The sequence below is a fragment of the Styela clava genome, chromosome 8, assembly GCF_964204865.1.
Source record: "Styela clava chromosome 8, kaStyClav1.hap1.2, whole genome shotgun sequence".
NCBI lineage: Eukaryota > Metazoa > Chordata > Ascidiacea > Stolidobranchia > Styelidae > Styela > Styela clava.
In genome coordinates, this window is record NC_135257.1 from 9,264,221 (window position 1) to 9,277,705 (window position 13,485).

Below are 13,485 nucleotides of genomic sequence, written 5' to 3' on the forward strand. Positions count from 1 at the left end.
CGCACCAAGATGTCGCACAACCTGATCCCTAACCTCGTACACCAGTGATTTTCAACCTTTTTTGTATCGCGGAACACTTTTTTTATTTTAAAATTGTGACGGAACACCAAATGAGATTTTTGGAAATAAACTATATTATGCAATTAACTGACATCGATCATTTCGGAAAAAAATAAATTAACGAGATTAATATTAGCTTGTCAACTTCAGCTGGAAAAGACGTTACACATATTCCGATTCAGAGCTACCGATGAGCTAGGAACAGAAATGGTATTTTAATGTAATATCTGGGCCTGTTTCGATGAGTTTCAATTTTTTATTCTGGCTGGAATTTATTTGAGAGAGACAAACACGCAGCTCTTTCTCGACGACTCTCAATTTTTCGTGTTTTTATACTCTTATGGCGGCCAAGAAAAGGGTGGCAAAATCGATAATTTTTTTCGAATCAAACAATTCGAATATTCTTAACAAATACCGAATAGTCCAATACCGAATATTTTTTATACGCAGCAGGGTCCAGAACGTCGGAGGTAGATTTGGAAATTAATAGAAACATTGAAAATCGGCAACAAAGCGATTTTTACTGGTTAATTTCGTCATAGGCGCTGATATTTTGTCCCCCTGAACGTTTTTAAATTCCCGCCATTTGTTCTTTTGCGCAACTATTAATTCCCGTGGGTCGGCGGAGATCGAAGTTTCATATTATTGATATAACTATGAGTTCACATCAGCGACAGATTTTAATGACATTAAGGAGTGATTTCAAAGCCAAATTAATTGTATTCTGATATTTATCTTTTGCGCCGACTCTGATCTAACTTATCGCCGTTTGCAAATTAAACGTCCCAGTTTTGAGCAAATAATATTATCATTATCGTCAACGGGATGCACACATTTATTATTAAGACGACAATTGACTTTCCTAGGCTCAGTGTTATTTTCGAAATAAATCAATTTGATACTGTGATTAGATAAATCTGTGAAGCTGTGATTGCGTGAATAAAGAATGTTGATTTAAAATCTGAAATAAAGGCATTTCTACGTTGTCGTTTGGCAGCACTCTTGAACGATATTTTACATACGCGACCTGATACCAAAAAAATTGTAAACAATTTTGTGCCCAAGTGCTTTTCGTACCTAGTAGAAGGGAAGACGCTAATTATAATTAATCACCTCAAGTCACCTTTTATTTTACAACAAATCAATACCCCGACCAATATCATAGCTAATATCGTTACCGGGAAATTCATAATTTTATTTACGGAATTTGCAAATTCAACACTCCACTTGACGATTTTGATGATGCCACGCCCTAATTAATACTGTAAGAAAAGCTTCAAAATGCAACAAATGTAGTCAATTCCGATGATGACTCCATCCATGGTCGAGTATAATGTTCACATTTTTGAAACATTATTTGGTCAAGGATGAAATGGATCACTAAAAATACACGCCGAGCTATTAGAAAATCCATTAAAAGAAAGTATGGCCTGTCATTTCTTATCTGGTTATAAGTTTTTATACCGGCTTTTCAAAACTCTGACTCGCCATTTTCAAATCTATGCTATTTATATGGTACTCCCGTGGTATGTGAACCAAGATGGCGGACACACGAACGTAGTATGTGTACCAAGTTAGGGTCAGGCCATAACTTCAGGATACGAATACTGTAGGAGTCACATGGCTAGTCCCCGAACTCGTAATAGAACTAAAATGAGGAAAATTTGAACAAAATTTTGGCCTAACCTGGTACACATACTACGTTCTGGTGTCCAACGTCATGGTTCGCATATTACAGGAGTACCAATTATATAACTCGAATTTTCTGACGACCTAAAATTGCCGTTTTCACCATGTATCGAAAACGTCTTCGTAACTCTTAATTTCCGAAAATGATTTTCTATTCGGGTCATGCATGCGGAGGCTAATAACATCTTTAAAATCTGGTAACTTTATTTTAGATATCTTATTTGGGTTGACGTTTCTACATTTACGGACTAGTGTCGGCACGCTTTTTGCAAAATAACAGTGGAAGCCGAGGGTGAATTCTCGCGTAATCCAAGCGATCGATTTACCGGCGTGAATTCCGTGCCCAAGCAAAGCGGTACAGATTATGTGGTATTGTACATACGAATAGTAAAATGGCATTCGAATATTTTAATATTGTATTCGCTATTCGAATATTTTGCACAGCCCTAGACCGGCCATGCCTAAAAAACTCATTTCGCAAAGATAGGTAGTGGAAAATGATAGCAAGATTGGAAGCGGTTGTGAACCGCGCTTTGTGAAATTTATATAAATCCATCGGACGGTTAAATATCAGTTATGACGTCATAATACTGCAAAAAAGCAATTTTCCGCGGAACACCCGGAGGTCTCTCGCGGAACACCGGTTGAAAATCAATGATCTATAGCAGTGGCCGGCAACCTTTTTTCAGTAACGGACCGGTAAAGCCTGACCAAAATTTTGGCGGACCACCTTTATACAAACGAACTAATCTAATGTAATAAATAATATGCGTTAGAAAATGTATGTTGACAATACAGTCAAAAACGAAGGTGATACTATTCACGTAACGTATTTCTTACGTTAAACCCACTTCGATCTTTCGTTTTTGTAATTGCCATTTTAAAAACCCAACCTCACATGAAGATAACAATGGCATTGTACGCTTTCATGTCACCTTTCTGCGGACCGGTAGTGACCTTTCCACGGACCGGCGATGGGTCGCGGCCCGGTGGTTGCCGACTACTGATCTATAGTATATGAAGGAATTTGCATACAATAAACAATGGAATAACTGTTATCTACAACATGAACTATATTACCATGCATTTCATGTTTGCAGATTACTGCGATATATTTTTATATACCATGAGTTACGTTATCAGAATTAAATAGAAAAAAACATAGATTGCCGTGATATTGTGCCCGAATATAATTTATTTTTGATTCCGTATTTCATTCCTTGAACTTAATGTCTGTTTTTATAAATTTTGCAAGCAGTTCACGCACGAAGACTTTGAATAATGATGTATTAGTCAAATCGAAGTCCTGTTAGACCACTGGTTCTCAACCAATGGGCCATGGGCCACTGGTAAGCCTCAGAGGCATTTTGAGGTGGGCCACAAACATATTATAAATTACAAGTTTTGTTGATCTAGAACAACTAGATATGAATATATATATATATTAATTTGTTTGCACATTACATCAAAATTAAAGAATATAACGAGAATGTCATGGCCTTCAATTCGCCAGGCTCGAACTGAGCATAACATATAACAAAATTAACAAAAAACGAATCCACGAGGACATTGTCTCATAAATACGAACAGAACAAACATTAAATTACCCAATTACTAATATATTAAATTTTCAAGTATTCCTCACTATCCGTCGGAAGGAATTTCATCCACTTCTTCCTTTTAGTGTTCATCTTTTTAGTGACTTCAACCACCTCATTATTCGCCGGAAGAAATTTCATTCACTTCTTCCTTTTACTGTTCATCTTTTTAGTGACTTCAACCACCTCATTATTCGTCGGAAGAAACTTTATTCACTTCTTCCTTTTAGTGTACATTTTTAGTGACTCCAACCACCTCATTATTCGTCGGAAATTTTTTTATCCACTTCTCCCTTTTAGTGTTCAGCTTTTTAGTGACTTCAACCACCTCATCAATCGTCGGAATAAATTTTATCCACTTCTTCCTTTTAGTGTTCAGCTTTTTAGTGACTTCGACCACCTCATTATTCGTCGAAAAAAATTTCATCCACTTCTTCCTTTTAGTGTTCAGCTTTTTAGTGACGTCGATCACCTTATTATTCGTCGGAAAAAATTTCATCCACTTCTTCCTTTTAGTGTTCAGCTTTATAGTGACTTCAACCACCTCATTATTCGTCGGAAGAAATTTCATCCACTTTTTCCTTTTAGTGTTCAGCTTTTTAGTGACTTCAACCACCTCATTATTCGTCGGAAAAAATTTCATTCACCTCTTCCTTTTAGTGTTCAGCTTTTTAGTGACTTCAGCCACCTAACTACCCGTCGGAAGAAATTTCATCCACTTCTTTCTTTTAGTGTTTTTAGTGACTTCAACCACCTCATTATTCGTCGAAATTTTTTTTATCCACTTCTCCCTTTTAGTGTTCAGCTTTCTAGTGACTTCAACCACCTCACCACCCGTCGGAAGAAATTCCACCCACTTCTTCCTTTTAGTGTTCATATTTTTTGTGACTTCATCCACCTCACCAGCCGTCGGAAGAAATTTCATCCACTTCTTCCTTTCAGTGTTCATCTTTTCAGTGACTTCAACCACCTCATTATTCGTCGGAATAAATTTCATCGACTTCTTCCTTTTAGTGTTCAACTTTTTAGTGACTTTGACCACCTCATTATTCGTCGGAAAAAATTTCATCCACTTCTTCCTTTTAGTGTTCAGCTTTTTAGTGACTTCGACCACCTCATTATTCGTCGGAAAAAATTTCATCCACTTCTTCCTTTTAGTGTTCAGCTTTTTAGTGACGTCAATCACCTTGTTATTCGTCGGAAAAAATTTCATCCACTGCTTCCTTTTAGTGTTCAGCTTTTTAGTGACTTCAACCACGTCATTATTCGTCGGAAAATATTTCATCAACTTCTTCCTTTTAGTGTTCAGCTTTTTAGTGACTTCAACCACCTCATTATTCGTCGGAAGAAATTTCATCCACCTCTTCCTTTTAGTGTTCAGCTTTTTAGTGACTTCAGCCACCTAACTACCCGTCGGAAGAAATTTCATCAACTTCTTCCTTTTAGTGTTCAGCCTTTTAGTGTTTTTTAATTTTTCACCTTTGGGAACACTTCAACTTCCGTTTTCCCTCCACTTCATCCGTTTCTTCCTTCAGCCTTTTAGTGTTGTCCAGTTAGCCTCCACCCGCACTGGCCACTTGAAAATGGTCTTTGGGGTTGTCCTGAGAAAAGCTTGGGAACCCCTGGAACAGGCTGACAGAGGTCTGGTGAGTTGTCCGTCTTTTCCCATTTTCTATGGCGATGTTTTAGGACAGGGGTGTAATTTTGATCTTTTCACGTTCTAGGGCTCCAATCTTGAGAAAAACACATTTATATTCGCGGCAATGAAACAAAACATGTAGCTGAAAATTTAAAAATATATTGCACCTAACAACATGCAAAATTTCTGAAATTGTCCTGTATAGTCACTTTGAATAGCCCGTATCAGTTGCTTTATTAGATGAGGAAAAAATTGCACCAAAGTTACACCCAAGACATACCGGTACTTAGTGGATATAAAAAATATAGCGTGACACTACAGGACAGTAAATCCACCTTGCATTAACAGTGCATTATGTTGTGCTGTAAATTTTTGCGATGGTACCGCGTACTGGTACAGCAGGAGCCCATAATATTTTCTGGTGCAGTAGCTGGAAGGACCTCTCTATGTGTTGCACAATTCACCTAATGTAACACTGTAAATCCATGCCAATAATGTGCATATTGTATGTGACACTACAGGACGTGACACCACAGGAAATTTTTCCACTTCGGAACAGCGGCCTCCATCATCTCTCAAAATTCTGGTAATAAATCGTTAAATGGGTGAAGAAATGTCCTACAGCACTGCAAACATTTAAACTTTATTAACTTAAATTCAGTGAGTCCATTTCGTATGAAATAACTGTATCACACAATCAAACACTTTGTGTCACGAATCATCACAAAATATGTCAATTATACCAAAATTACTACATTTTAGGCCATTTTTTAGAAAACATCGAAAACCTGGGTGAAATTTTAACTTTTTCGGTGAAAGGAGTGTAGTCCAATAAAATTCCAATGTCATTTGATATAAAAAATACAAAAAAATTATTTTCACTACACTTTTAAAAAAATTGATGGAATTCAACTTTTGCTTGGAATGGCCCATATATTTGTCACATTACTCTTGTTACTTTAATATTAGTTACAACTAATTAACATGTATGTTTTCCTAACCCCCACCTGACTTGTCATTCAAGAATTATGTTACTACGACGTCACGTCACACAGTAACCCTCCAAACTATACTAACTGTCATCCATCAGTTCCTGACTCGCGGACGACGTGTGATATAAAATTATACCCTTTTCATTCCGCTACTGTTTTAAATGTTGTTTTATATGTGTCACATTACTCTTGTCACTTTATTATTAGTTACAACTAATTAACATGATTTATAATTGGTATAATATAAAATGTAAACTGTCAACCTTATTCATGCCAGGAGAGTTGTTTCGGTTTAGTGATCGTATGGTCCTTCCGACCTCTTATCAATTCTGTTGTTAGTCGATTATTTTCTCTGGATGATGAATACTCCTATCTATCTATGGAATGAATACAGAAGCGTGAATAAAATAGAGAAGCACTCAAAAAAAATTGGATAATTTTTATTTAATTCTGCACAAAATCATTCTACTTCATGGGAACTTATGTATTTTGATGTTTAGAACAAATCTAAAGGTTTTTGAAATATTTTTCCAAATTTATTTTATTTACAGAATATATGTTATACCAATATACTGGTAATGGATTGTGATGGATTCCATTGGAATGGAAATATATTGGAATACAGTTCATAATTGATAGGATTGTCACTTGAGTAATGTAAATAGGGTAGGATAGGATTTACACATTTATCCTAGGGTAGAGAAAGGCCGAAAGATGGCTTGATCATATCATATAGCGAACCACTAATCCGGTTACCAGTCCTTGCTGGATATGGGATTCGTCAGCCAGTTATTTCTTTATTTGTTTTGAGGTACATGGACTTAATGGTGGAGGAAGCCGTAACCGACCAGCGGTTATGTTAATCACCCTACAGCAGCCAGGAGTCCAACATTTCTCTCGCACATAATTAACCTTGCATGGGATTCAAACGTGCAAAACCACACAGGGTAATCGAAGATGCGGTGAACGAGCGTATTCCTAACGCTTGGCTCAATGCGCCACATTGCCGCGCAATGTACCGCTATATATACATATTTGATATATTTGGCTATTTAAATTTTTTTTACAAATTTTAAGTTATATTTCAAATTGAGCACTTTTTTCATTATTCTGTAATTGTTATATAAATATCTCCAGATACAGTACGGCACAGTTCCTTGATTCTAAGAATAACTTTATATCAAAAGACATAAATTATTACAGGGAATGAAACCCATTCTTTACCAGACAGCGGGGGCCTCCATATCGGCACAAGTCGGAAAACCGGCACTGTACGATAAGCTAGAGTGAAGCACATTTAAAAATGTCACCATTGGATTCCTCAGAAAAAAAATAATCGAATATACAAAAAGCATTCGACAGTATTTAACAAGAAGCGGTCAGCAGGAGAGAATTTTGGTCATGTCACGGCTGACACATGGCGCGATAGATTTAAATTATTGTCGAGACAATCATGACATTTTCTAAAATTTTCCTACGAGGTAATTGTTTTGATTTCAAGTACTGGTTATTGAAATTTATTGAATCTGGTAACTTAACAATCAAAAAAGATTATTATCACACTAAAGTGTAGAATTTGGTTATTTAATATATACTTTTTCTGCAGAACTCTCAGTCTCAGTATTTAAATTCAGTTATGTGGTAATTCTTTGTGAAATATTACAAGATGTCCAGCTCAGATTCTGAAAATGATGGTGGAGGAACAACTGATTTCACCGGATTCTTATTCGGGAATATTGATGAACATGGACATTTGGAGAATGATATATTTGAAGAGGAGTTGAAAAGTCATCTAAGTCAATTAAATGCTTTGACTGGTATTGGAAATTTTGTCAAAGAGTTTGAGGATAAAGATCGCATTTCACAAGAAGGTGATTTAAAATATCCATTAAAAATTGGAACATTGCCAGATGCTGTAGATTACAGCACCATTAATGAACTGGCAGATGATGATGATGATGAAACTGTATCGGCTAATATAAGTTCAATTCAATCTGGAGAGGAATCTATGTTATTTGATAGTGGCTCAGTTGGATCTAAATTCCATTCTACTTTTCATCCTGTAAAGGGTGCTAATTCGAGAAAATCTGGAGAAACCAAAACTGCTTTTGGATCAGATATCATCTTGCCATCTATTGTGTCACATCCATCGGGTCTGGACGATGGTCAAAAACATTTTTTGGAATCAGCAAGGCATGAGAAGAGCAGTGGCAAGAAAGTAAAAAAACACAAATTTGAGAAAAAGAAAAAAAAGAAAGACAGGCATTCAGCTCAACAACAAATGAGCGAAGAAGAAATTGCTTTTGAAAATCAAATGAAGGAAATCAATACTAAAGTCCAGAGCGCTAATATTAAAGATCTATTTCCGGAATTTCGATCTGGGGAAGTACTGCGGTTCTTAAGGCTCTTTGGTCCAGGCAAAACATCTTCAATGCCAAATCGATGGAGAAATTGTAGAAAGAGAAGAAAAAAAAAACGAATTGATGGAAATCAGGATGAAATTACAACACAAAATATTCACAAAGATGAAACAATTTCGAAAACCAGTGATATCTTAATGCCAGAGCCCAGTGAATGTCTAACAGATGATGAAGTGAAGATGATGAAACCACAAAAAATAACTTCTCGGGTTGAAACCAAGAAAAAATCTTCTGCTACTGCAGCGGAAATTCCTGCATGGCGTTATGGCCCAGCTGCTTTGTGGTATGATATGCTAGGTATATCCGAAACTGGAGAAGGGTTTGATTATGGATTCAAACTCAAACCGCAGAATAATGCAGAAACTGAATCTCGTTCTTTGGCACAGATACCAGGGCCGAGTGCTGAGCATTTTTATATGGTATCACAAGTTAAATGGGAAGATGATATTATATGGAATGCTGATGATATAATAAATAAAATGGGGAATAAAAACTTGCCGGTTTCAACCGAGTTTGACGACAGACATAAAGTAAGAGTGAATAAAGCTGCTCAGGCTGGTTGGGTACCAACTAGCACTCAGCGTACTGCCTTACCTAATGATTCTACTGCTGCTAGGAGTCCACTTGCTTTTCCAACAACAGAGAAACTTAAAAATGAGGAATCCTCACCACCAAAAAAGAAAATTTTCAATTCCATATTTCCGATAGACAATTATGAATTGATTTATGGTGATTGGGAAAAAGATATCATCTGGGATGATCAAAACATGGATTTTATACCAAAACCCAAAGTTTTTCAGCTTAATCCTAATGACGAAAACATCATATTAGGATTACCAGAGGAACCCAAATCTTACAGTACAATAGATGAAAAAGAAAGTAAAAAAGAAAAAAAGGCAAAAATAATTCTTGGGAAATCAGCTGCAAAAGATGAAGATGAGGAAACTCAGGAAAAGACTGAATCCAAACTTGATCATTGGAACTTGTCCAATGATGAGTTTTATGATCCCAGAAAATCTAGTGGAAACAAATTAGCTGTAAATCTTGTTGGTGCGCTACAGCATTCAATTCCAGCTCTTGAATTACAGCAACCTTTCTTTCCTACACACATGAGTGCCGTTAAGTTGCACCATTTTCACAGGCCGCCATTAAGACGATATCAAAAAGGTCCCATGGCGAAGACTGGATTTTATGCTGTCCAGTGCCTTCGAAAACATATCAGGCAAAAAGCGAAACAACGCGAGCAGGAGAGAGCTGCATCTGGAGGTGGAGACGTGTTTTTCATGCGAAAATCTTCGGACTTGTCAGCCATGGATGGTATATTGATTCTTTCTGAGTACAGTGAAGAATATCCACTTTTACTTTCTCAGCCTGGCATGGCAACTAAGGTAAAGAATTATTACAAAAGGAAACCAGATAAAGATTCTCACTGCCCTCGATTTCGTTTTGGAGACACTGTGTTCTCTCATACATCTCCTTTTCTAGGTTCCTTATCACCTGGTCATTCATTGCAAGCCTTCGAAAATAACATGTTTAGAGCACCAATATATGAACATAAAATGTCACCTACTGATTTTTTGGTTATCAGAACAAGACATGGTTATTTTGTTCGACATCTTCCTTGCATCTTTACTGTCGGGCAGCAATGTCCTCTAATGGAAGTTTCTGGTCCAAATTCGAAGAAAGCAACGGTTCATGTTCGTGATTTTCTGCAGGTGTTTATCTATAGATTGTTCTCCAAGAGTACTGATAATCCGAAGCGGATTAAAATGGAAGAAATTAGAAAAGCCTTTCCAACACATTCTGAAAGTAGCATCAGAAAAAGGTTAAAACTCTGTGCTGATTTCAACAGAACTGGCCCAGACAGCAATTGGTGGGTCATAAGACGAGATTTTCGCCTTCCTACAGAGGAAGAAATGAGGGCAATGGTTTCTACTGAACAATACTGCAGTCATATGAGTATGATAGCAGCGGAACAGCGTCTGAAGGATGCTGGATATGGTGACAAAACCATGATTGTACAGGCTGAGGATGAAACTGGTGAAGATCATCAAATGAAAGTTGATGAGGAGGTGTTAAATGCACCCTGGAACACAACACGTGCTTATCTTTCTGCAGTCAAAGGTAAATGCTTGCTGCAAGTTACTGGCCCTGCTGATCCTACTGGTTGTGGTGAAGGATTTTCTTATGTCAAGGTGCCAATGAAACCACAGCAACCTAAAGATGAAAGTGCTCCGGCACCACCGAAGAAGTTGGTTACAGGCACAGATGCTGATCTTCGTAGACTTTCATTAACAAATGCCAAAAATATTTTAAGAAAATATGGTGTTCCAGATGAGGAAATACGTAAACTTTCTCGGTGGGAAGTCATTGACGTAGTTCGTACCATGTCAACAGAACAAGCAAGGGCTGGGGCTACCAGTAAATTTGCTAGAGGAACACGCTTTTCTGTTGCAGAGCATCAAGAGCGGTACAAAGAGGAATGCCAGCGTGTTTTTGATCTGCAAAATCGTGTGCTTTCTTCTCATGATATTTTATCAACAGATGAGGATAGTAGTTCTGGGGATGACTCAGACTTTGAAGAAATGGGGAAAAACATAGAAAGTATTTTAAGCAATAAAAAGTCATCAACTCAAGTTTCACTCGAACGAGAGGAACAAGAAAGAAAAGAACTCATGAAAATGATAAGTGAAGGTCGAAATGTCGACAGCGGTTCACAAGGCAGATCGTCCACTCCTACTCAGGCAGCAAAGAAAGATGGCGAAACTTCATCGATAGGTTCGGTTGGTCCTGGCCGATGCTTGAAAATATATAGGAAATTTAAAAGTGAAGGTGGAAGTGAATTTGTTCGTGTTGAAACAGTCAGGAAGCCAGATGTGATAGATGCATACTTGAGAATTCGAAATTCAAAAGATGAGGATTTCATTAGAAAGTTCATAATGCTAGATGAACAGCATCGTGAAGAAATGAGAAGAGAGAAAAGAAGAATTCAAGAGCAATTACGTCGCATCAAAAGGAATCAAGAAAAGGATAAGTTAAACCAAGAGAAGAGGAAAGAAAAGGGCCTGAAGCCAAATAATAAGCAAGATACTATGAAAACCTCTCAAATGAAATGTGGCGCATGTGGGCAGTTGGGACATATGCGAACGAACAGGTTTTGTCCGATGTATAACCGATCTAATGCTCTTCCAGATCGTCCTGTTGCACTAACAGAAGAGCAAGAAGAAGACATGGAACGAGCTATGTTTGCTGATTCCCAAAACCTAATTAAGGTAGAAGGTACAAAAATAACACTTTCGAAGGATTTACTGAAAAACGTAGAAGCTGTAAGAAGAAAGTCACTTGTTCTCAAATTCCAGAAACCTGAAACACCACAGCCAGTGCAAAGACGTAAAAGAAAGTATCAGGGCTCTGTAAGCCACTGCGACTACTTGACTCGGCCTGCAAAAAAGAAAGAAAGAAAAAGAGCAGACCCTGTTGTAACTTTGTCATCACTTCTTGAGAATGTACTTAATGGTTTGCGTGAACTTCCATCAACTCATCCTTTTCATTGCCCTGTGAATCCAAGAGCGGTCAAAGATTATTACAAAATCATTGAAAAACCAATGGATTTACAAACAATGAGAGATCACCTTCATAAACATTCATATTTATCTAGAGCAGATTTTAAAGAACATTTAGATCTGATTGTCAACAATTCTAAAATTTATAATGGTGTAGACAGTCCATTAACAAAGACTGCTATTCATATGACTGATTATTGTGACTCAAGATTCAAAGATTTGGAAGATAAATTGATGCGCCTGGAGAAAGCAATAAATCCTCTGCTTGATGACGATGACCAAGTTTCTTTCAGTTTTGTTCTTGATAATATAATCAGTAATAAAATGATGACCATTTCAGATTCATGGCCTTTTCATAATCCTGTCAATAAGAAAATTGTGCCGGATTATTACAAAGTTGTTGATCATCCAATGGATCTCGGCACACTGAAAAAGAATGTTCAGAAACATATGTATCAAAATAGAGGACAGTTTATGGAACATGTTGAGCTTATTTTAATTAACAGCTCAAAATTCAATGGCGCTGAATCAAAATTTACTGAAACTGCTCGACAAATCGTTGATGTTTGCAGAAATACACTCGAGGAATATGATGAGCATTTAACACAGCTAGAAAATGATATTGCTGCTGCAAAGAAAGCGGCAGAAGAGGAAGCAGAGGCTGGAGCTGATGACGACGTTGTCATGGATGAAAACAGCATGGACATTGGTGTGGATGAAGATAGTAACTCCTCCTTCACTGCAATGCAGCAAGATGACAGTAAGAGTAATACCATGTTCACCGACATGGAAGATGAAAAAATAGATGTGGAAAGTGATGTTCCCACTTCATCGAATGATTTTGTTTCAGTCGCTGCAGCTCAAGCTCTCGGAACTCAAAACGACTCTAACACAGCTGATGGCATCGAGGCCCAAGAAGGCAAGAGTCTGCTTTTGGAAGATTTGCTGATGTCGGATGGAGAAATGTCTGCAAGTGAGGATGAGGAAGGCAATAGTGAAGATGAAGACGAAGCAAATCCATTTGCAAGATCTGAAAGTGAGGGCAGTGATGATGATCAAATGAAGGAAAGATTCCAAAAATACTCAACAACAGTTCATCAAGATGAAGTTATCAGAGATAGTGCCCCAGACAATGCAATGGATGTTCCCTCTGATTTCAGAAGTAAAAACAAAAGTTCAACTAAAAAACAATCATTGACTCTGAGTTCAGAAGGCGAGGATAGCGAAGCTGGCAGTTTTGTATCTGTCGGTGGAGAAGTTGTCAGCGAAAGTGAACTCTCTGAAACCTAAATATTATGTCCTATTCTTAATTATTATATTTTTCACCAAGAAATCTAATCATTTTGTATCTAAAAATGAACACTTAACAAAGTATTTTGTTTGTATCTACCGTAATATTATGTGAAGAATGATGAAAATGTCTTTTGGGGAAATATCAAAAAAGTTTCAAAAGCCCAATGCCATATTATGACAAATGATTATAGTTCAAATTCGAAGTGCATTTTCATTTGTTACCCTGCTCAA

At 37.2% G+C, this 13,485-nt stretch overlaps 1 protein-coding gene across 1 annotated transcript in view; it reads left to right on the forward strand.

The window, feature by feature from the left end:
* LOC120346332 (transcription initiation factor TFIID subunit 1-like) overlaps nt 1–13,335 on the forward strand; it is a 92,239-nt gene extending 78,904 nt beyond the window's left edge. Inside the window, exon 2 of the mRNA XM_078115492.1 lies at nt 7,585–13,335. Coding sequence (XP_077971618.1) covers nt 7,645–13,251 — 5,607 coding nt within the window. The 5' untranslated portion in view covers nt 7,585–7,644 and the 3' untranslated portion in view covers nt 13,252–13,335. The remainder of the gene's footprint in view (nt 1–7,584) is intronic.
* Nucleotides 13,336–13,485: the final 150 nt, after the last annotated feature.